The sequence below is a fragment of the Rattus norvegicus genome, chromosome 3 (genome assembly GCF_036323735.1).
Source record: "Rattus norvegicus strain BN/NHsdMcwi chromosome 3, GRCr8, whole genome shotgun sequence".
NCBI classification, from domain to species: domain Eukaryota; kingdom Metazoa; phylum Chordata; class Mammalia; order Rodentia; family Muridae; genus Rattus; species Rattus norvegicus.
Genome location: NC_086021.1, coordinates 63264603 through 63288941, shown reverse-complemented (window position 1 = coordinate 63288941; position 24339 = coordinate 63264603). Strand labels below are relative to the sequence as shown.

General features: G+C 39.7%; 1 protein-coding gene across 2 annotated transcripts in view; it reads left to right on the top strand.

The window, feature by feature from the left end:
• Acvr1c (activin A receptor type 1C) overlaps window positions 1-24339 on the top strand; it is a 76931-nt gene that overhangs the window by 12311 nt on the left and 40281 nt on the right. For both annotated transcript variants that reach the window (XM_039104246.2, NM_139090.2), the window contains exon 2: window positions 18860-19090. In XM_039104246.2, the coding sequence (XP_038960174.1) occupies window positions 18860-19090 (231 nt within the window). The remainder of the gene's footprint in view (window positions 1-18859; window positions 19091-24339) is intronic.

The following is a 24339-nucleotide window of genomic DNA, read 5'->3' as shown; positions in this document are numbered from 1 at the left end:
GATGATGTTAGCAATGGTATATAGATATGTAAGATAACCCCAATGAAAGTCTAGGGTAACAAATGAATGAACTGATGTGATTCTTCAGCTTAAAGAACTACTAGACATGAAGAACAGGAACCAATATTTTTGATGGATCTTCAGCAGATTGGACACATCTAGAGAAAGTATAAATTTGAAGACAGTAATTACAGTAAAATAATATAATTATACTGTTATTAAAGTAATTATACTAAAACCAAAGGTATCAGGGCATAGAGAGAAAAAGGCCCAGAGAAGTAAAACAGGACACCCAAGGTGCCAGGCAGTACTTAGTATCATCCATGTATAAATGGGATTGAAGGACTATCAGTTAATAATTGTTTCAGATGTCAAGAAAGACTTCAAATTACTAATCACAGAAACTCAGAAGACCAAAGAGAATGACAAGTATATCTTCCTTCTTTAACCTACACCATTAGATAGCTCATATTTTAATTGGTAGGATTCAGAAAAAATCTGAATAAAATAGATGCATTACACATGTAGAAGAATTATCATGCACCATAATCATAAGCTATGAAAAGCAGAAAACAAGTCACATATAATTATAGCAAGTTAAAAAAAATTCTCAATCTGTTGTGGTTTAGATCTGAAGTGCACCCTCAAAACTTTGTCCTCAACTGGTGGTGCTATTGGAAGGTGATTGGATGGTGAGGCTACTGACCTGATGAATGGACTAAAGCCTTGATGGGTTCATCATTGAATGGATTATCAGGATGAGTTGAAACTGTGAAGGGAGATTATGAGTGGATAAAATGGACCACTAGGAGTGTTCCTGACTTTCTTCACTTGATCTTCCTGGCTGCCAGAAAGAGCCCCACCCTTCTGCCATGATTTCATCTTGCAACAGACCCAAACAATGAGTCGAGGTGACCATAAATGAACACCTCCGAGATGATGACATTGAGTACATCCTTTCTCCTTTACGTGGGTTGCATTATTAGCAATCGATGCACGTGTCAGAGATTGGGATGGTACATGGGAAAGTTCCACAGTAATGAATGCTAGTACTCACCAAGAAGACATGTTAATCCTAAATGTATATGCACTCAAATGTGGAGCTTCAAACCCGGGAAGCGATACCTGGTAGTGTTGAAAGGAGACACAGAAAACGTAGGATGCTCAAAGATTCAGCATGACTACAACCCCCAACTAAAGTACAGATCACGTGATTTAGAGCACCTGATGTTATCTTCTAAAGCAGAGAAGAAATTTTTAAAAAATTAAAGAAATAAAACTGAATTTGTTGTCCATGGGCCTGCTCTTTAACACACTTTTAAAATGTTTTTAAAGATAAAATAAATATTCATCAGACAGAATATTGGAGATGAATCAACAAAGATCCACAGGAATGATAAAATATAATACAAAATACATTTGTCTTAAGTATAAATATTCAAAAAGGTCATTGAGTCTTTAATGCAAAAATAGTAACAAGTCTATGTGAATGAATACCAAGTCCATAGGTAAGTGTACAAGAATAGCCTTAGATCAGATTGGAAGAGGAACAGGAATTTACAAATTTAAATTTTCTAAACCACATGTAAAATGATATAATATTATTCGAACATATGTTATGCTGTGATTTAAGTATACTGTGATTTAAGATGTATTCTCTTTACACAGAGCAACTTAAGATATTTTAAAGCAATATAAATAAGAAACCAATAATGCAAATAAATAAAGCCCAAAATACTGAACGAATCAATTGCTTGAGATCAAGTGAGGCAGCTAAACATACTGGGACAAACTACTAATTGAGAATCCATTCTGGCCCATAAATCTGAGCTACAGTCATTATACTTCATTCTGATTTTAGGTTTTTAAAGTCAAGTAACCAACTTATAACCATGAGACCAACAAACTTTAAATGTCAGTAGACTTTTCATACTTTTGCACTGATTATTAGCTGATAATAAAGTTATGTAATCAGAAATAAACAGAAGACACTGAAAAGCAGATATGAACACAAAATGCAATCAGCAAGATGTTAGTTCTTAATTCAGTCATATCAACAACTACAAAATGTAAATGGTTTAAATAAAACAATTAAAAAAACAAGAGCATCAGAGTGTATGAAAATGCAATACTCAGCTGTTTATTATTTCTTAAAATCCCTCTCTGAATATAAAAAATACACCTTAAATATAAAAATAAATAGGCTAAAAGCGTAGAAAAAACTTGTTTTGTGTACATATTAATCATAAGAAAGCTGAGGTAGCTATATTAGTAACAAATATTGTACACTTTGATAATTGGATGTTACAAGGGCCAATTATAATATTGAAGGAATATCTTGGTCATGAAGACATAGTAATTTTAAGTGTTTGTGGATCCAGCTATAGAGCTTTAGAAGCAAATAAAACATTGATAGAATTAAAAGGGGATGCACGCAAACTCATGGTGTCCAAATCCTTCTATCAAAGAGGACTCTAGGCCCTTAAATTTTAGGAAGACGTTTGTTCTCTATAAATGCTTCCAGTACTGAAGTATTGAAAGTGCTTTCTGTTCATAGAAGCAACATTACTCAGAAGCCAAAACAAAAGGAAATGACAAATATCTCTCATGAAGGCATAAGATCTTAAAAAATATATTATCAAGGTTAAGGACAGCATAATAATAATAATAATAATAATAATAATAATAATAATAATAGGGCAATAAATTATAATAAAATGAGGTTTAACCTGGGAATGAAATGTCCAATGTGACACTAGAAGCATGTAATACTGTGGATCACCATTTCAGCAGACTACAGTAAAAACAAGCTATGGAAGATCAATATAACAGCTAAAACCCAGACGAGAATGCTAAACCACCAGACACTGTTGAGAGAACTTAAAGAGTTAAATAAATGGAGGTCTACGCTGTATTCTCACAATGGGAGGCTTGTGTAAGATTTTTGATCCATTTTTGTTTTGTTGAGAGAGGTTCTATGTATGTAGTCAAGCTAGACTTCCTCTATTTCAGCCTTCCCTTCCGTGTGCTGAGACTATAGGCGTGAGCCACTATACCTGGTGGTCCACATTGTTAATATGTTAGTTAACCTTAGATTGTTGCATAGATTTCACATAATCCTGGTCATATCCTAACCAAGATCCTAGCAGAAACTCTTACAGAATTTGCCAGATGGATTTTCTAAAATTTATGAAGAAAGATAAAAGAAGACTCATTGCAGTTACCTTTCTATTGCTTTGATAAGACACCATGACCAGGGCAAGACACAGAATAGAGAGCTTCATGGCCATCATCACTGAGCATGGCAGCATACACACTGGCCTGATACTAGAGCTGTTCAAGGGTGGTCCTGTGACATGACAGCAAGGCCCATGGCTTGGTAAAGGACTTGGAGATAGTTTCACTATCCATTCTGGAGACACTTTCAGGGGACAGCATCTGCTTTATTGCATGTGAACAAGCATTCACACAGTAGAAGCATCACACTGGTTGGTGAGTGATCATGCCATCAGGGTCTCTATGCAGAAGAGGCTCGTTAAAGGAGGTGTGGAGAGTACAGACTCCTCCACAGACCAGCTACCTGCTACTTATGTTACTTCAGAATTCAGTGTTCTGACTTCAGGAGCATGGGATGCCATGCTTCTTAGTAGGCATGCAGTGTGCCAGGTATTCTAGTCGCCAGGTCATGCCTGCATTTTCATCTACAAAGCAGTAGCTGAGAGCTTACATCTGGTCCACAAGCATGATGCATAGAGAGCTAACTGGGAAATGCATGGGCTTTTGAAACCTCAAAGCCTATGTGTTTTTCAAGATGGCCATACCTCCTAATCCTTCTCAAACAATTCCACCTACTGGGAACCAAGCATTAAAATATATGAGATTATAGGATCCATTTTTATTTAAAGCAGGACAACCACGAATATCTACATTTTAAGGAAAGAACAAAGTTAGAACATGTATAATACCTGATTCCAAGGCTTCAGTTCTTACAATAATAGCTGACTGAGGATGATGCTTGGTAATATGTTATTTGTCTACGGGTGACCCTCGGTATGACCCCTGCACTATAAGAACAAACATCAGCAAAGTACAGTATTTAAGAATGTGTAATTAAGGCTAGAGAGATGGCTCAGCGGTTAAGAACACTGTCCAAAGGTCCTGAGTTCAATTCCCAGCAACCACATGGTAGCTCACAACCATTTACAATGAGATCTGGTGCTCTCATGCAAACAGAGCACTCATATGCATAAATAAATACAATTTTAAAAGGATATGTAAGTGACTAGAGGAGAGGTATAACCTCACACATGATTCACCTGTTAGAGATGCCATATAATTTAATGGAGGGCCAGTTTGGATATCTCCATGGATAGAAGCATCTAAGCCTATATGATCTGATTTGATTCCTGGGACTTACATGGTCAAAAGGGAGAGCAGACTCCGGTAAGTTGTCCTCAAACTTCACACATGCACACACATGCACGCACTGACATGCACAAATGCACATGCACACACACACACACACACACACACACACACACACACATGCACTGAGTATATGAATGGAATAAAATGTTTCTAAAGAAGATAAGTTTCTAAAGAAAATAAGAACCTTTTTAAAACAAATGATGCTGGACTGTCTGGTCATCAGTAAATCAAACCAAATCAGACCAAATCCTGAAAGCATAGCTTCATGTCTGAAACTGTCAGAATACACCAAGTACCTAACAATATAATTTAAACTACAGACAAACTTTAAAAGCAAACGCTGACGTCTTCGGAACTTAGCAACTTAGCATAGTCAACATTTCCTAGAATTCTCAAATTACCATACACTCACAAATTATAGCTTAGAAATCATCCAAACTAAAAATGTAGTCACTCGGTAAAGCACTTGGATCTGGTATATGTAAAGAATGTTTATAATTTAATAGTATAGAGTCCAATAAGAACTTTTTCAAAGCTATAAGTATCTGGGATGCTTGTATATTGTTGATTAGAATGTAAGTGTTGCAATGGTTTTGGAAAAGATTTTGGTAATGTACGTAAGCGTTCACTTTCTATACAACACAGCAATTCCACTGTCTTATAATTGGAAGAGAGAAGCAATATTTGTTTCACATGAAGATGTTTATGTTGTTCATGTTTGTTGTAAAAGATATTTAAATCCATCAAAAACAGAAGAAATTCAGACATCCTTTAACTATTGAGTGAATATACAAATGTGTTCATCTCTCCACTAGAAATCCAAGGCCTTCTAGACGTGAAACGCCTTAGGCAATGTGAAAACAAAAGAAAACAAAATGGTCTTAGAAGGCTGCATTTCCTTGGCATTGTGGAGAAGGCAGACACATCACTGCTTGCCAGAAGCTGGGTAGGAAGACGCAGGTGTTATGTTGAAGGAGGAGACCTCAGGAGGGAATTAAGGTGCCACTATCCAATTGTGTACAGTAGAAGGGATGAGTCCATCTCAGTACACCCGACTCTCCCTCCCAAATGACGAGTGCATAGAAATTTAGAATCTACACAAATCAGAGCTTTGGACTGTTTCAAACCCCATATTCAGAGACAGTAGTATGCTGTCAATGTTACGGTCTTAAGTGAGTATCGGAAAGAGAAAAATCCAATTGGTCTAAACGATGCCTCTGGGAAGGAGACCAGGGAGATGTAATTTTCATTTTAATTCTTGCTATATTACTATTTTTGCCATATGCATTTGTGATATTAATTAAACAAAATATTTTTAATCATAAATAATTGATTTAATTTTACCAGAGAAGTTCCTTTGTAAGTAAATACTTTCTGCATATATTACTTTTTCCGTGTAGAGTCTTCACTATAAAATGGCACAAAGTAGAAAGAAAACCAGAAATCAATCTTGGATATTCTGCGGTACGTTTAATTAGTTAGCATATAGTAGCATGTGCCATTAGGAAAAGGAGACTGCAATGCAGAAGCCTTATCCATACATAGGCAAAGTTCTTTGTGATTGTAGTGTTGCTCTGTGTCCCTTTAAAAATGAAAGCATTCGGTTTAACAGGGGAGGGAACACTTATGAGCTCATGGGTTCCCTTGCCCCATTAACTCTACCGTAAGGCTTACTTATGGAGATTTTTGCTTGTATCTGCAGTCTCGGGAATGCATTTAACAAGCCCAATTTTGCTGAGTCAGGTTAGTGGTCCTCTCGTTCACTCTATTACTATGCATGCAGTAGGCAGTCAGCATTTTCTTGATTATCTTCTGTAGTCAGGAAAGTGGCCAGGTCTGTCCTAATCCTCTCCTGGACAATTGCAAGGACAAGAGGATGACCTCTCAGGCTATGCTGACAGTTGGCTTGTGCCTGCATTATTAGAGAAGTTTGCAAAGAGAAAGGGAGAAATTGGGAATGATCATCTATCTGGATAGTTCATGGACAGCCCTGCACCCAATAGGCTCGAATGATTTTGGAGTTCAGTTCTGGGACTTGAAAAGAGAATCGTGATCATTGCAGGGTGGTATAGCATGGCAGCAGGGCCTGTGGGTGCTCACCCCGACTGCCATCAAGGCTATTACACAAGACCTTCAGCACAGCCGAAGGAAGGCATCCCCATCACATCTTGGGTTCCTGCATGTGAGCAAAATACTTTGGCAGATCAAGGGAGGACTTTAACAAAATCGTATCCATTTCCGACTGCAGTCCGGTTATGTGTCCAGCATGGAGAGCCAGAGGAATGTGTTGAAGCTCAGCTTCCTACCTCAGGGAACACCAGTGCTTTGGAGATATTTCCTCATAGTCTCTGTTTCAGCATGTATGTTTGATGATCCTACCTTTTTTTTTCTACCTTTTAAACATTTATAGTCAACCAGTTCCACGATAATTGCACACTAGTAAAAGGTAGAATCTATGGCAATATTTACATTTCAACATCTTTTCAAATATTTTGACTTGAGAATATTTTACCTGTTTCCGTGTTTTCGCCTTATGAATGACAAGAAATTCCAAATAAACTCAGAGAAGAGCTCTACACACAATCTCAAAATTAACCAATATTTTAGGATTCGGCAGTTTTCCTAATTGACCAGGATAGGAAGATTATATTTTATCCATCACTGTCCCCACATTTAAATATATGTTTTTAATTTTTAACATTATAATATAATACCATTGCCCTCTCCATTTCCTCTCCAGCTCCTTCCATGTACCATTACCTTGGTCTTTTTCAAATTCATAGCCAGCTTTTTTAATTGTTGTTTATACATAGCATACATATACATGTTCATGTACACATACAGGTACACACACGTACATATACACACATCTATAGCTATCTCTATATATTTTCTATCTCTATCATCATCTTTATCTCTATATCATCTATTTCTATCTGTATCTCTATCATCTTTACCATCCATCTACCCATCCACCTACCCGTCCACCCATCCACCCATCCATCCATCCATCCATCCATCCATCCATCCATCTATCTATCTATCTATCTATCTATCTATCTATCTATCTATCTATCTATCTATCTATCTATCTATGTCTATATCTATATATCCCCAAATATATAAATATAACTTTCTGTGTCTGTAAAATGTTACTCGTATGTGTGTTTTCAGGGCTGCCCATTTGGTATTGCAAAAACAATCGGCATGCTCTTCACTGGGGAAGACCATTTCTCCTGCTCTCGTCATCTCCCTTGTGTCTTGCAGTTCTCTGTTTAGGGTGGAGTCCTCCTCACACTTCCCTGCTCCAGGTTAACTGGTCTACTGGTCTTGCCATTGTTCAGGCCATGTTCTGGCAGCTGTGTGGGCGAGACTTTATTGGTGTAGCTACTCTGGCATTTCTAGGAAGACACACTGTTAGAGCAAACTTCCTGTTCCTTTGTCTTTTGCAATCTTTTTGCCTCCCCCTCTGCAATGATCTCTGAGCCTTAAGTTCCCATCAATTTATAGCTATTATAATTTATAAAGTCATTTTCAGTTTGACATTAAGATTAGATCTTTGAATTTGCTTTCTTCCTTGAATGTTAATGGGATTAATTTTCCATATTATTGGCAGTTTTTCTTTTTTTGTTCATATACTTTGCTCATTATTCTGTGGAAATGTTTGTAAAATCTAAAAAAGAAGCCAATTAATTGAGAAGGAGAAATTTTGGAATAGTACTGGGTATGAGAGTTAGTTTTCCAGATATTTCTACCCTCTGATCATACCCCAGTGTTACTGTTTTGCTGTTGTTTTCGAATCATTGGTTTTATTTCATTTATGGTAGTATGGCTCTAAAAGCAAGAGTCAATCAAAACTAGAAAGATTTGCCGAACTCTGAAAGTTGTATTTTAAGGAGTGAGGCTTGGGTCTTGACCAAAGAGCTGGACTCCATTGTCTGTTATGATGGGAGCTAGAGTTGTAAAGTTTTTATTATCTGAGACACACAAAATATATTGTCTGTACCATTTAATCTTCAAAACAACCCTGTGGGATGACTTACCTCCTTATCAGCAGCATGGAAGACCTATTTAGAGAGGAACGGTACCCATCCAGGCCACAGGGCTGGTCTAAGAGGGGCTCAGGAATTCAATCACCAGTAGAGAGTTTTTCAAGGCACACAGTCTTTAGTAATAAATCTGGTGAAATTCTGATCAAGTTGAACTCAACACAGCCAGGAAGACTGGGGTCTTTGTCTGTTAGTTTTTTCCCCTTCTGATTACTTTTGTTTTACATTGATTTTTATCAAAGGATCTAGGTAGGACAGGCTATTCCATTTTCTCCAGCTAAGACAAAGTCTGAGCATCGGAAGAGTTCCATTTTCTCTCAGTTCTCCTGCCTGTGCATCTCTAGGCAAGGGCAGTTATTATGTTGAGTGATACATTGATAGACAGAGGATCCAGGAGAAGCCATGTAACTTCATCTTCTAAAGTGACTGTGATCATCCCTAGAAGTCTGAGAATTGTATTTTTAGAAGTATTTTTTTTAATTACGGATTTAAGAAGTTCACCTCCCACTCATCAGCTCCCACTCCTACCTTTTCTTCTTTGCAGATAGGGCCAGGAGCTGCAGGATCAGCACATGCACACACACACACACACACACACACACACACACACACACACACACACACACACTTTTCTCTAATCGCTTGCCCTATTTTTCCTGTTTCAATTCCTCCTGTGGTGGTTTGAATATGCTTGGCCCAGGGAGTGGCACTACTTAGAGGTGTGAACTAGTAATAGTTGGGCTAAGTATGGCCTTGTTGGAGTAGGTGTGTCACTGTAGCGGCCTGGAAGTCAGTCTTCTCCTACAGGTCTTCACATGAAGATGTAGAACTCCCATCTCCTCCAGCCCCATAACTACCCAGATGCTGCCATGCTCCCGCCTTGATGATAAACTGAACCTCTGAACCTGTAAGTCAGCCCCAACTAAATGTCCTTCATAAGAGTTGCCTTGGTCATGGTATCTGTTCACAGCAGTAAAACCCTAAGACATTTCCCTCGTCATTCATTTTACCGAGATCATTTCTTCCTTCAGAGGGCTCTCTGCTCCTTCTCAATTCATCTACTCTTTATCATATCTGATCATTGTAGAGGTGTACATGTGGACTGTGATGTCTCCATCACATTCCTAGGGTGAACATTTCGATAAGTGAGCCCCTGAGAACTCTTGAGGACTCCTTCCTTCAGCCCTGGAATTTAACAATTAATTACCAATCGATCATTTGCCTCCTCTTTACAATTTTAATTTCTTCTTTGAAGCAAGGCAAAGATTCATTAATTTTCTTCTGGTCTCTATCAGTGACTTAGTATTGGATGCCAGCTTTCTCAAACCCAATATTAAAATTGTATACTGGTATAATTGTAGTCAACAACTTTTCATCAATTAAAGAATACATATGATAAATTTTTACTGCTCTGTAATAGTTTTTTTTTTTAAAGAAATATATACTATTCTCCAAGTCTTGGTAAAGCAAAATAAAGGTATAAGCTGACAAAAAAGGGGAGGGGGGATTTGTACCCTACTTCTGACAGAGCCTTTACTGGGAAATTTTGTAATAGGAAATTGAAATAAATTTAACATTCTAAAGGATAGTTAAGTTTTGGGATTTGAAAATTTCCAAGATAATCCCTTGATCTTGGACTTAGACCATCCATCCTTGCTTCTGAGATGAATGTCCCACCTTGCCTGGTTGGGGACATAACCGAGGGGGACGGTTTTCCAAAGCACATGCGGCTCATACTGCAGTGGTGGGATTCTAAAGTTTCAACCAAGGGAAATCTGGGATATGAGATTTTATTGTTCATGATCTGAGTAGAGGCCACCATGTAAAAAGTGGCCCAGTAACCTGCATATTGCCTTAGCAGCCACTAGGTGGTACCCAGATGCCCCCAAACCATCCCATCTCTAGAGTAAGTCCCCTTGGCTGGGCTCTGAGGTAAGAGACAAAGCAGAGCCTGGAGTTTGCCAGGTGGGGACAAAGAGTTGTTCTGCAGTGCCCTACATGGCCGGGTGACCAGACAGGCAGCCTAGGTCCAGGAGGCTCGGAGCCCTTCTTTGCAGTCCAGGAGAAAGGACTGAACATTCCCTAGGGCCGCCCATGGAGGCTGGTGACTGGGACACCGGAGGTGGCGATGGGGTGGGCGGCAAGCTGGGAGTCTCTTCCAGATGGAGAGTGGGAGTGACAGAAGCCGCTGACAAGGAGGGGGCAGGCGAGACACTCCATGCCAGTCTGGTCTGGTGGGCGAGGGCTGCCGCGGTTTCCCCGGCTGCTGTGTGGTTTTCCTGGCTGTCTGACAATGGCAGAACTGGCTGCAAAGAAGCTTTTCCGGGTCCCAGCCCAATATGCCTTGATTCTCTGTCCCCAGCCCTAGCTGGGTGAAGCAACGGCTCACCTTGGTGTTCCAGCAGCCTGTATTCAAACGTGCTTGTTGTAACACACTAACCCTTGTACCTATTGGGCAAAAAAGTCCTTTAGGGCATGCTGTTAACCTCCCACCTCCCCCACTCTCTTCCTTAACCCAGGGCATGACCTATGGTAAACAATAATTAAAAAAATTTTTTTAACACTTAAAATTAAAAAAAAAAACTCTTAGAATGCGCTAAAGAGAAATGTGTATTAGTAACATGTTCAATACACATCAAAATTCCATATGCAAAAATTTAACTGTCCTTGACTATTAGTAAATTGGAAGAAAATGCTGAATATTTAGAACATATCTAGAGAGAAGATTTGCCAAGGTTTAAGAGAAGGAAGAAATTTCGAGTAAAACATGAATTTACATGTATCTAAGTATGAACTCTATATGGAGAGATTTGGCTAAGTCAATAACAGTAGTCATTTTGGGAATATGAGGATTATGGGTAATTTACTTTCATTTCAATAGCATGCATGTTGCTGGATTTGTTTTTTTGACAAGGAGAGAATCATAAAAGCAAAAAACCAACTGCTCATGATTTTGCTAAGATTCTTGGGCTTCTACTCCCAGCACAGCAAGAGACAACCAACCAAACAAACATTGAAGACAGGGGTTAAGAGAAAGCAGCACCTTCAAGTGGGGAAAGTGATAAGGGTTTCCATTTTTACAAAAGCTCTTACAAGTTAGGGGGAAAAAAAATTCACAAGAGGTGAACGCAATCAACCAAAACCTTACCCAACAGGAAACCAAATAAATATTTGAAAAAACAAAAAAGGCTTAACTCCTTTAGCTGGGAAATGAAGGTTAGTATAAGCTACAACTGTCACATGTCATCTTACTTAGATTTGCAGGGAACCAAACACTGACGCTTGTCCTGTGGTGTTTTCATAAGACACCGATGGAAAACTTAACTGGGACAGTTCTGGAAAGTCCTTTCACAATCGCTATCAAGAATGTTTAGTGTTGTAATTCCAGTTTGGGACTCCTGCTTAGGAAAGGCTCAACGCAGGAGCCTTTATTTGCAAAAACTGAGAACAATCAAAATACCTAAAAATAATAAAATGCTGTCTACTGTACGTGTTTTCCGATGACAGCCCTGTGCATTCCATTAAATGATCATAGCAAAGAAAATGTGTTCATGATGTCATCCGGAAGGAGTGACTGTAATAACTGCACCTAAGTTAATGAACAACTCATGTGTAAGACTGGAAGAAAACAACTATAGGTTGTATGACGTTTAGCTCTGAATGCGTCTGTAGTTTTCAGTTTTCTACAAATTGTAGTCCATCCCACTTCTATGGTCCATCCTACCTCTATGGTCCGTCCCACCTCTATAGTTCAGCCCACCTCTGTAGTCCAGCCCGCCTCTGTAGTCAGTCTACTGTGTAGTCCAGCCCACCTCTGTAGTCTAGCTCACCTCTGTAGGCCAGCCCATCTCTGTAGGCCAGCCCACCTCTGTACTCAGTCTACTGTGCAGGCCAGCCCACCTCTGTAGGCCAGCCCACTTCTATTGCACCTGTATCACACAGCGAGACCCTACTATAGGTGTTGGGAATAGGTTTGGATGGAAATGGAGGTGTCTCTCTCTCTCTGTAACATTTTCATTATACTGGGACAAATACAATAAATGAGCTAATTATGGATTTGTGGAAAGAACCAAGAGAAGCAAGTAACAGATTCTTGATCAGGATGATTCTGGGAGATTTTGCCCAGGTGGAGACATCTGAGCTGAGGCCTGAAGAATTAGGAGAGACGCTTCAGGCAAAGGGAACACAAAGACAAGGGTGGGAGGAGTCGTTTTATGAGTCAGGCAAAGGAGACCAGTGATCTGAACTTAACATTAAAGAGGCGGGAAGAGCTCAGACTCTAGCGTTGTTGACTTACTTTATAATAAACTTGACTGGAGTCTACTGAGCATGGCTCAGAGGGCAGTGCATTTTAGAGGATGGAGGGAGAGTAAGAGCTACCTAAGAGTGTGTCAGAGGAGCGGTGTCTCCTGGTGAGGATGCTCTTGCTTTCTGACAAGATACTCCAGATCGGGTATTTCCTATTACATAAGACCAAAAAATTGAGACTTGGTCAAGAAACTCAGCACGGTCGGTGCCCTTTCTAAGGGGAAAATAATTTAGTTTATTCTGCACTGTGCCCTAAGCAGTCACCACACAGGTGACTATCCTGGCTACCCGGCCTGTTGCCTAACTTTCAATGATCTGAAGGAGTGAGCTGCCACCTGCCCATTTAGCGTTTCTTTTATCTTTTAATTCCTTTATTTTAAGGGATATTTTAATAGAAGCTACACAAAAAGTTTCGTCACAGATCAGCTAACTAGGTGATACCCCCTAATTGTCGATTTCTGCATGGGGCACATTGTAGGATCTATGAGGCTAATACTGTAATCTTTATGGACAAATCCACGGGGAGCAATCTACGCTGATAAGCAAAAAACATGCAAATGGTAACTTCCTGGTTTTCAAATTGCACTATGCTCTCACATCACCATAATTGTCTTTTTCTGTGCTTTGTGACAACTTTGAGGCTCTAAGTAAACAGCACACTTTGGCCTTATTGGCACATTAATTTTTGAAACATTATTTGGAAACATTTTTTCTTTCTGCGTGAAAGAATATGGAGTCCTCAGCTCACAGGGTGTGAAACCCATGAGTTGCCCTTGGTCTTGAGCGCTTGTTCTATGATAATGGGTGTACCATGTGCGATTAATGATTCAGCAAGTGTCTCTGGATATCTAATACCATTCACCTTCAGGTTTTCATCCTTCCCCCTTTATTTCCTTGAAAATTGCAGATAGTAGAAAGACTAATAGCTTCTGATTTCATGTTACTCTTTTACTAGGTAGATGGTCTTTAGCACGGACTAGAGAAGTTTGGATGGAGGTGAACTTTCACACTACCTGAAACATTAGTGGGATTTGAAAGTATCATCCTTGCCTCCTAAGGGTAAACTTACTTTTCCAACTCCAGTGCTCTCTTCCTATCCATCCCAGATAAGAATTGCTAAGGCACCGAGATAATGATGCAAACTCGGAGTAACAGAAACCAGGACAACTGGTGGAGTCTGGGAGAGACTAAGAAACCTGTCTAAAGCCTGGGGCCTGGCAGTTAATCACTTTTTTATTAAATACCGTGTTTCCACTGAGGAACTCCAAATGGTCAGTGTGCTGAGCTCTTTCTGGACTGAGCCTCACGACTAGAAACCAGGCTTCCTGAATGGGCTCCTTCTTAGCAGGTATTGCATTGCTTCTGAACAAGCAAGGCATGGCTTCCTGAGTCAGAGGCATAACCGATGTGCTGCTCAACATTTTCTCAGAGATGGTCCAACAAGTAGAGTTTCTATATGACAAGTCTTCATTAAAAGCCCTTTAGGCCGAAGGGTTGCATTTATGTTGCCCACATTTCTTTAACACTGCTTTCTTTTTTGGTCTTGTTTCTTCCTTACCAATAAGGAAGGCAAAGCCAGATGTGGTTGTATGTGTTAATAGTCCAAACCCTTAGGAGGCTGAGGCAGGAGGATTCCCTGAATCTAGTACCAGCCTGGATGCTGTAGTAACACAGTCTAAAAGGGAGGCAGGAAAGGGCAACAGGGAAAAATCCTTTCAGATTCTCTACTGCCATTTGTCTCTTGTCTTTCCTGGGCACTTCCAGCTCTTTGATGAGCTTGGATTATTATTTTAAGAAGCCTATAAATGATGAACAAATCAAACATTTAGCAGGTCACATCCAAAACACACTCTAAATTTAAAAAAAAATTGGGCTTGATAGCCTGGACAAAGTAAAGCAAGTATCAGGGAACACACACACACACACACACACACACACACACACACACACACACACACCCCACACACACTTTGTAGCCTGATAATTTTCACACTTTGGTCAACAGGGTGTGCTAGTCGTCATGTGTAAGAAGTAGATGAAAATTTACTTTCTGTTTGATTAGGGACGGGCACATCCTTTGGTAGATGTGGGTAACAGATGTCTTCTGGGTAACAGATGTCTTGGCTTTTATAGACTAATTGGCAAAGAGGGAGAAAAAGGGAGATAATTAAAGGGGTGGGAAGAGACACGAGAAAAGTGCAGTCCTCATGTTGGGGAAAGGTCTAATAGACCTCCTTATTACGGATAATTGCCTCTTTCTTCAACAGCATTTGCTGCCTTACACCATATGACTTAAGTACACTGTAAGGGAAAGTCTAAGATAAAGAGCCACAAGGAGGGGCTGCTGTCTGCTAACGACCAGATTTATCCTGCCATGGAATACTCTAGAAGAACGGTCTCAATTAGCATCAGGTTTAAGAAAGCAAAATAGAAAAGCAGAAATGAAACCAATAATGGAAACTTCCATTTTAATTGACAGCTTAGGGTTCTGGGTTGAGGGTGGTTGATGTAAATGGTCTCTAATTATACAAAGGCAGCTACATAGAGGATTGGTGAGAAGTTGGAGAGGAGAGGTAGGATGTGGCATGTATTATGCTTACATGGTAGGCCTTGTTTAGTTTGCTGTATGTTCCCCGTCAGTCCAGTGGTTACCAATTGACCTGGACTAAGCGTGAACATTGAACAGGTATTTGAAGCCATTACCATTTACAATCCTCAACTTGGTCAGCCTTTTCTACTATGCAAGGTTTAAAGTGGGGTGCTGTTTTCTGTGTCTTCTCTAAGTTCTACATTCTATTTTATGACTTTAAGCTGAAAGAAATCTGATAGCTTCTTAAGGAATGAGTGGAAAATGCAGATCATTCCTTAGTAAGAAATACTATATAATATATTTTTATAAAGATTCAGTCCGTGATTTGAAAAGAAATATAGGAGATGTAGTTGGGAGATCCACAGAGGGTTACTTAATGCAGAATTTGGATGAGCAATTTAGAACAAATAATTTAGATATTTGTTCTAGCTGCAAGGTACATGTAATTGATTTTTCTTTGACTACCTGTCCTGCCAGTAAACTGGTAGAAGCTGAAAAAAAAATCTACCTGGTCTTAAATTTCATTGAAATAATACAGATCAAAATTTCAGATAGCAGTAATAATGATTAATTTATTTCTCTTATATTAAATATTTTTTTTAGTGCCTAGAAACTAGTGGGGTGACGAGAATAGTTCTTGCCACCATAGCAACTTTGGTGGGACAGAAACAAGATTGCTTGTGTAGGCTAATGGTTGCTACATTCAGTCAATTACTTGATTTTTTTGTGCCTCATTTCATATCTGTAAAATGCAGATACTGACAACAAAGTTGTCATTGGAATTGTACACCATGATAAATGCACATGAAGTCAGCTTAAATGTTGATGATGTTTTCAGTCAGTGGGTCCCTACATCTCTTAGGTGGTTGCCTTGACTTCCTGGCTTAGCTTCTTCTGGAAACAAAGAAATTTGACACTTTTAAAAGATGTCTTTATATTATTTTATATGTATGACTCTTTTCATCACATGTATGTCTGGGCACCATGTGCATGCCATGCCTAGGAAGGCCAGAAAAGGGCAATGGATGCATTGGAACTGGAGTTACCAATAATTGTGAGCCTCCATTTCGGTGGCAAGAAGTGAATTCAGGTCCTGTGCAAGAGAACTGCTGAGACAGCTCTCTAGCTCAGACAATTTAAGATTCAGATGACCATAGTGACAAAGGGTTTGAGATAGTATGTCAGAGGGCTAGTTTACTGACTTCCAGCCCCTTATTTATGAGGACACAGGCCAGACATAGAGCAGCTAGTAGTTTTCATGCTTTATAATATCAAATTTTCACAAATTGTAAATTTAGAGTCATCACATCTGTCAAGTGTAGATAGTGCATCCTCCACAGGGGATGCCAAGATTTCTGGGCCTAGGACCCTTACTTTGGTTCATTTGCAAAGGACACTGGTGCTTCTCAAAGTCAGCCAGCAAGTAAGGAACAAAGCTAGGAGAGAGACTCCCTTTCTTGTTTGTACACGCTGTGGTAAAATTTTTAAAAAAATGCATTAAAACTTATTAAAAAAATACAGATCAACCTGAGTTGTTTTTCCTTCATTGCAATTTTTGGTTACATTAGCTTTATATTTTATTCCCAGATGCTAAAAACTAGTGGGATCAGAGAAAAACCTTGCAAAGCACGAGGACCCTCAGTCCCACTGGCGGAGCAGAGAGAGACATATTTTTTTTTAATTTTTATTATATATTTCTTTACTTACATTTCTTTATTAGGCCCTTTAAGTGGCTGCTGTATCCTGTTTCATGCAACTACTCCTGCATGGACGATGGAGGTCTGCTGATGGTTCCTGTAAGAAAGCTAGCTTTACTTTCTTGAGTGTTAGGAGAGGCTGTTACTAATGCTTGTGTCATATTTCCTATGTGCCAGAAATGGGTGCAAAGGAGTTATATGATTAATTTACTCTCCATAGCAACAGGATGAGAAAGTATGTTGTCATTGCAGTTAGCACCTTTCAGATGAGACCCAGAGGGACCAAATAAACGTCCAAGATCGCACAGCTTAGACAATGAGGTGTGGAAGACACTTGCCAGGTTGGGAAGTGCTATGATTCCACAATCAGCAACATCTGGGTTAAAGACTGCTCTTCATGTGATTTCTCTTTTATATAAGGAAAGTCATTTTTGAAAGGCTTTTACTATGTGTCCCTCTGGGTTGGAACTTGCAGACATCCAGTGCCTCTGCCTCCTGAGTGCTGAGGTTAAATGTATGCTCTGTCTTCTGTGTTTAGTTTCTTCGGTTGTGAGCCTCAGTCTTTAATGGCTGCACCATCTCTTTAGCATCCTTGACACGTTTCTTAATCACTAGGTTTTATATACCTGGCTCTGTGGAATCTCAGCCAACCGAAAATATCTGATTCTAATACAGCTCATTACTATTGATAAAAACGGTATTTATTCATGATTAGTCATTTATAAATTGAATATTTTATTGGTGTAAAGTTGGGTCTAGCGTTAGTAATTAGAAATTTAAAGACTAATTTTATTAACAGTGTTTGTATGGCACAACTTTGATTAGTAAGATAATTTGGGGGGCAGTTATCATTTAACAAAATATTCATTAAAGTCATGACAGAAATACTCAGAATTGTATTTAGAAATGATTTTTGGAATGAAAATCTGAATAAATTACAACCTCTGAACTCTATGCTGACAACATTTCATATAGAGACAGAAATATCAAACCACTTGAATGTATTATTTGTGAGAGTAAGAGTACGTATGCTAAGAAGAATGCTAAGATGATATGTTAATAAACAGGTTAATTTAACAATGTCAATGTTTGGAATGTTTTGTTGTCAACCTTAGATTAAACTCTATTATCAATGTGTTTCCTTCTGGGGAATAGAGGAACCCATTAAAACATTGTTTGAAGGTTAAAGTCTACATTTAAGCGGCCGTCATTCTAAAATACATTCCTTAGTGGAGGGGGCAGGTAACATGGTCCATCAATGCCTTCAAAGGTGTCTACAACCACCTTGAGGGATAAAGAATAGGAAGATCACCGCTGGTTTTAGACCTATGCATTTCTAGAATTTGTTTGGTGCTCGGTACATTCATTTGAAAGTTTGGAGAAGTGTAAGCGAGCAGGGTGCGCCGGGCTTGTTGGGTTGCGGTTGCCCTCACCTCTTGTCATTGTTCCCGAAGCCGTGCCAGCAAGCTCCCCTTGTTGCTGAGATACTGTCTCCTAGCATTTCTCAGGACCTATCAGTTTGGGAGTAAACCGATGGAGCTCAACAAGGACTTAGAGCACGGACCAGGAAAACAGTAACTATAGGGACAACTGTACACATTATGATAACTACACAAAGGATGATTAATCGAGTAGCCTGCTTCTCGATAAATAGAGAGGGCGTCTTTATCCCACTTAAAACCTTGCCTTCAAATTTTGTTGAGATTGAATTTTTATCCCCGAGCGCCACCAAGTAACTCCATCTGCCATCTTCTGCATTTTGAAGCTTCTTGCCTTCCTCTTTCCAGGACTGAAGTGTGTGTGTCTTTTGTGTGATTCCTCAAACTTTACCTGCCAAACCGAAGGAGCATGCTGGGCCTCTGTCATGCTAACCAACGGGAAAGAACAGGTGATCAAATCGTGCGTGTCCCTCCCGGAACTAAATGCTCAGGTCTTCTGTCACAGTTCCAACAACGTGACCAAGACCGAATGTTGCTTCACAGACTTCTGCAACAACATCACTCTGCACCTTCCCACAGGTAAGAGGGTTGCTTAGCCACACTCTCTCCTAATTATGTTCCATTTCAGTTTTGGACGATGATAGCATGAAAATAAACCTTCTAATGTTTCCTAAGATAAAAACGTGTGTTTCATAGCTCGTCTTAATTTTGGCTGGTGGAATTCTCTAGAGTCTAGCTGAGGTTGTTTTTTTTCTTTTTTTCAATTTTTAAATTGCACATCACTGTCAAAACAGTGACAGCAGGGTCACAATCTTGGAGAAACTTGACCACATGACTTACTGTTTCTTGACATAATCAATGGACCTAAACTAAGATGTAAGTTTCCATAAATTCATTTTATCAAAGAAAGAAAAAGAAAAGGAAAGAAACGAATCTACAGTGATAGGTCATAGGCCTACCCCAGTAGAAGGGAAGGGACCAAGTGAGTGTTTAGAATGACAAAAGGGTCATGGCATTTACATGGTCATACACCTATTAAACTTCATTCCACTGTACTTCTAAAGCGTGAGTGCTTTACACCCATTCAGAGCCTGCCCCACATGTGGCCCATACATATACAGCCACCAAACTAGATAAGATGGATGAAGCAAAGAAGTGCAGGCCGACAGGAACTGGATGTAGATCTCTCCTGAGAGACACACCCAGAATACAGCAAACACAGAGGCGAATGCCAGCAGCAAACCACTGAACTGAGAATAGGTCCCCCGTTGAAGGAATCAGAGAAAGAACTGGAAGAGCTTGAAGGGGCTCGAGACCCCATATGAACAACAATGCCAAGCAACCAGAGCTTCCAGGGACTAAGCCACTACCCAAAGACTATACATGGACTGACCCTGGACTCTAACCTCATAGGTAGCAATGAATAGCCTAGTAAGAGCACCAGTGGAAGGAGAAGCCCTGGGTCCTGCCAAGGCTGGACCTCCAGTGAACTAGACTGTTGGGGGGAGGGCGGTAATGGGGGGAGGATGGGGAGGGGAACACCCATATAGAAGGGGAGGGGGATGTTGGCCTGGAAACCGGGAGAGGGAATAGCAATTGAAATGTAAATAAGAAATACACAAGTTAATAAAGATGGGAAAAAAATTAAAAAAAAATCACCCCTCTCTAACATTGATCTTTAAAAAATTAAAGACTGGTTCCTGACTGAGGGTACTATGGACGGAGTACCTTCTACCCAGCCAAGACCCTTTGATTACTCATGTGCACAGCAGCATCTTGTCCTGGAAGGGATGTTGTTAGTGACTTGTCCTGTACTGATGCTAGCTGACCGACCAGGGCCTTAGAAAAGGCCACTGCTATAACTGGTGGCCTTCCCTCTTTAGCCCCACACCTTTTGGATCTTGTCCCTGATAAGACCATCAGTAAATACAAAGTCTTACTTTAGGATGCCTCTGGGTCTTAGGTAAACTAGGGAAGGACATGTCATGGCAAGTCGGATCATCACCAAGTCCAGGAAAGATATATACAGAAAACAGGGAGGAAGTCCTATCTAATCCCACATTACGGGCTTTAGCGCATGACATGGGCCAACTGTAACTTGCCGGGTTGAACCATGTGAAGTTATACTTGAAATGGCATTTCCTGAAGCATGAAATAGGTATCACAGTAGTACTTTTGAGAGTTTTTAGGTGACTATTAACATGGTGGTAAACATGATATTGAACTTCATCTGTGCACTTACAGGTCTGCACTGAAAAGTCACAACGAACTCGGTTAGTGTGTACAACTCATTCATGTTGATCAAAAATTCTAAACACTTAAAAAGGGAATTGTATTAAATAATATTGAATTATATACTTGGTTTTTCTATTTCTTTTAGTTTTTTTTTTTTTTAATCAAAATGTCTTGTTTGTCTGTGTGTCTTTCAAGACAAGGCTTCTCTGTGTAACCCTGGCAGTCCTGGAGCTCAGACCTTTGCCTCCTTCTGCCTCGTAGGTGTTGGGACTAAAGGCATGTATTGCTACTTCCTGCACCATTTTGGTTTTCACACTTAGCATTATGTTCCGTTTCAATTCATGGAAAATGACACAGCACCGAATGGTGAGGGAAAGGTATAATTTCTTTTTCTATGTGGGTAAAAAGTTGTTTCAACACCCAGCGCAAGTTGTTAAAAGCTCTGGCCTTTGGGTTGGAGAGCTGGCTCGTGGGTTAAGAGCACTGGTGTTCTTCCTGAAGACCCTCCTTTGGTCCCTAGCATCTACATAGCCACCTATACCCCTCTGAAACTCCAGTTTAAAGGGATCCTCTCCCGTTGCTGGCTTCTGTGAGCATTGGATATACTTAGTACACACATGGCAGCAAACATCTCCACACATAAAATAAAATCAAATAATGTTTTAAAATAAAAAACTCTAGCCTTTTTGTATAGAGTTATTTTGATTCTTGAGTTGAAAATAAGGTAGATAGATATGTATATATATTTAGGTCATTTTTTGGCACATTTGTGGATGCTTTTGTGTTACCTAATTGTTGTGTAGCGTAGGTTACTACTGAACTGTCTTGATTATTACAGGTTTTTAAATAAATATTGAAATTAGGATGTAGACTCTTCTAACTTTTTTTTTAAAAAACCGACTTGAGTATTATAATTTTCATTTTCATTTAGTCGGTTTGATTATTTCTACATACCGCATGCTGAGATTTTGATGAATCGGGTTGAATGTATAGAATAATGTGGAGAAAATAGTCATGTTAACAATATTGATCTTCTCCAGTTCCTCTTAGTCATGCTTCACAGTTGTCAGGGAATACATTTTAGCAATATTTAATCAGTTTTACTAAACCCTTTAATGTGATTGTGAATGTCATTTAAAAAATATTCCATTCTCATATAATATATTCCCAGCACAGCTTTCTCGTTCTCCATTCCTCCCAGTACCCCCATTATCTTTTTCTACAAATCTATTCCCCCACTCCTGCCTGCCCCCACAAAAGAGCAAGTTTCCCAGGGGGCATCATTGGAACTGGGTACAAGATGTTACAATAAGAGCAGGCGCACATACTCACATCGAGGCTGGGCAAGCAATCCAGAAGCTGGAAAAGGATCCCAAGAGCAGGCAAAAGAGTCACAGATACCCCCAGTCCCACTGTCAGGAGTCCCCCTAAAACCCAAGCCAACAACCATAACATACACTCAGAGGACCTAGCACAAACCCATGCAAGCTCTGTGTCAGCAGCTTCAGGCTCTGTGAGCCTCTATGTGCCCTGCTCAGTTGATTCCAAGGACTGGGGCTATGATCTCCCCATGACCTTAACCCCTCCTACTCCTGCAGTTCTTCCTCATTTTAAGGAGGGTTCTCAGAGCTCCAAGGGTAGGGACTCGATGGACTCTCTCCTGCTTAGTGTTTGCCCGTGGGCATCTGCATTACTCCTAACAGCTGTTCTAGGCGTCCTCTCTGATGACTGAATTATGTATGAATCTATGACATCAGGACATTGGAATAATTTCATTGATTTTTTTTTAATGCCAGTCATGTTTGGTTCTATTCTAGGTCTCTGGGCTATCCTGCCTTCAGTTCCTGATCACCGAGGCAGTGTAGGACATGGGCTCTTAGGGGTGGGGCCTCAAATAACACTAGTTGTTGGTTGGCATGAATGGCATTTTAATATCTCAGTTTGTAAATGTTAATTCCTACTATGTGAACACGTTCATTTTAATTGATCTTGCATCAATAGTGGAAGATCATATATTTGTTCTGATGGTCTATAGTGATTTTAAAACTTGACATTCTGACCTATGTTCATTTAGTTTTTCTTTCTTGTGGTTTTACACACCTGGGAACCTCTGATGCTTTGGTTAATGGTCTTGCTGTCTCCACGGGAAGTACTTTGCCTGATCTTGCTTTTTACTTTGTTTATATATTTATTTATGGTTTTATTCTGAGACAGAACTTGTTTGGTACTCACTATGTACCTCAAGCTGCTCTCAAATTCACAGCTCTCTTTGTGTCTCCAGATTCCTAAATGCTGAGATTTACAGAATTGGGACCACCATCTGGGATAGTCTTTTAACCGTCCATTATTACACTAACATTATTAATTGAAGGATTTCTCTTATTTTTCATTTAGGTGAAACTTTTTTTTTAAATCTTAAATGTATACTCATTTTCATCTGAACATTTCCATGACTTTATTAGGATTACTCCATGACAATGGGTTTCAGCAGTTGAGATCCAAACATTATCCATAGAAGAGGAAATATGAGTTTTTGTAGACATTAACTACTATGTCTACAAGAAATGTTGTGTACGTCATTGAATTCAAACCCCTTCATTGAAACTAAGAATTGATATCATTTAGTGGCACTCTATACGGTAAATGGGGATTAAATTGAATAGGCCTACTTGTAGGCCATGTCTCTTTGTAGGGCGTTGCTCTGGCTGAGGCAGTGGTAAAGGGATAGGGGAGAGACTAGAGTGATTATTAGCTATGTGCAGACCAGTAACGATATGGAGAAAGGCTGAAAATGTAAGCTAAACAGACCCACGGACCGTGCCAACCATCACACCATTTTCATGTTATCAGAGAGTGTGGTCGGTGATCCCGGTCTGCCCATTACGGAGATGACCATTTCAAATGCGATCATGTACATATTGAAATACAAACACACACTCTGTAAAGCAGAGCGAAATCTCTTCAGTGCTGGACATTGAGCTTCCTGTCCATGGCTAACACTAAAAAGAGGTAGGAGTTGACCAGGAGCTGTTGTGTAGATGTGGAACCTCCCTTTAGGATTGTGAAATGATCCTTGTCCCTATGCTCCCTACCTTTCATCCACCATCCTACAGACCATGGTGAATGTGTGATTCAATGCAGAACCAAGTCTCTGTTAGCTTCAGGTGCTTAGATCTTGTTTGCAGCAGCTGACCTCTTGGTTTCTTTCTTTGTGACAGAATTTCTATGTTGAATAAAGCTTGTGCCTCCTCTACCCCATTTGCTCATTGCTATGGTCCTAGTAATGCACAGCTGGAAACTGCTGGCTGGGCTTTCTTCCTTCTTCAAAATGCTTTTAAATGTTTGATGCTAATTCCTAACAGCTTAAAGGCTTTCATGTGGGCTTCTATTGTGACACAGAAAGACACTCATTTTGTATAATTTGTTTCACCTCACATGGACATAGAACAAGAATTTTACAAAACAAATCTTTAAAATGTATAAGGTACTTCAATCGTTGTTATTTCCTTAAAAAAGGTGCTGGTTGAATCCCACTGATAGGCTTTTTCAGAGCTTAAGAAACACCACTTTAAGTGGCATTTAAAGGGTAGAAT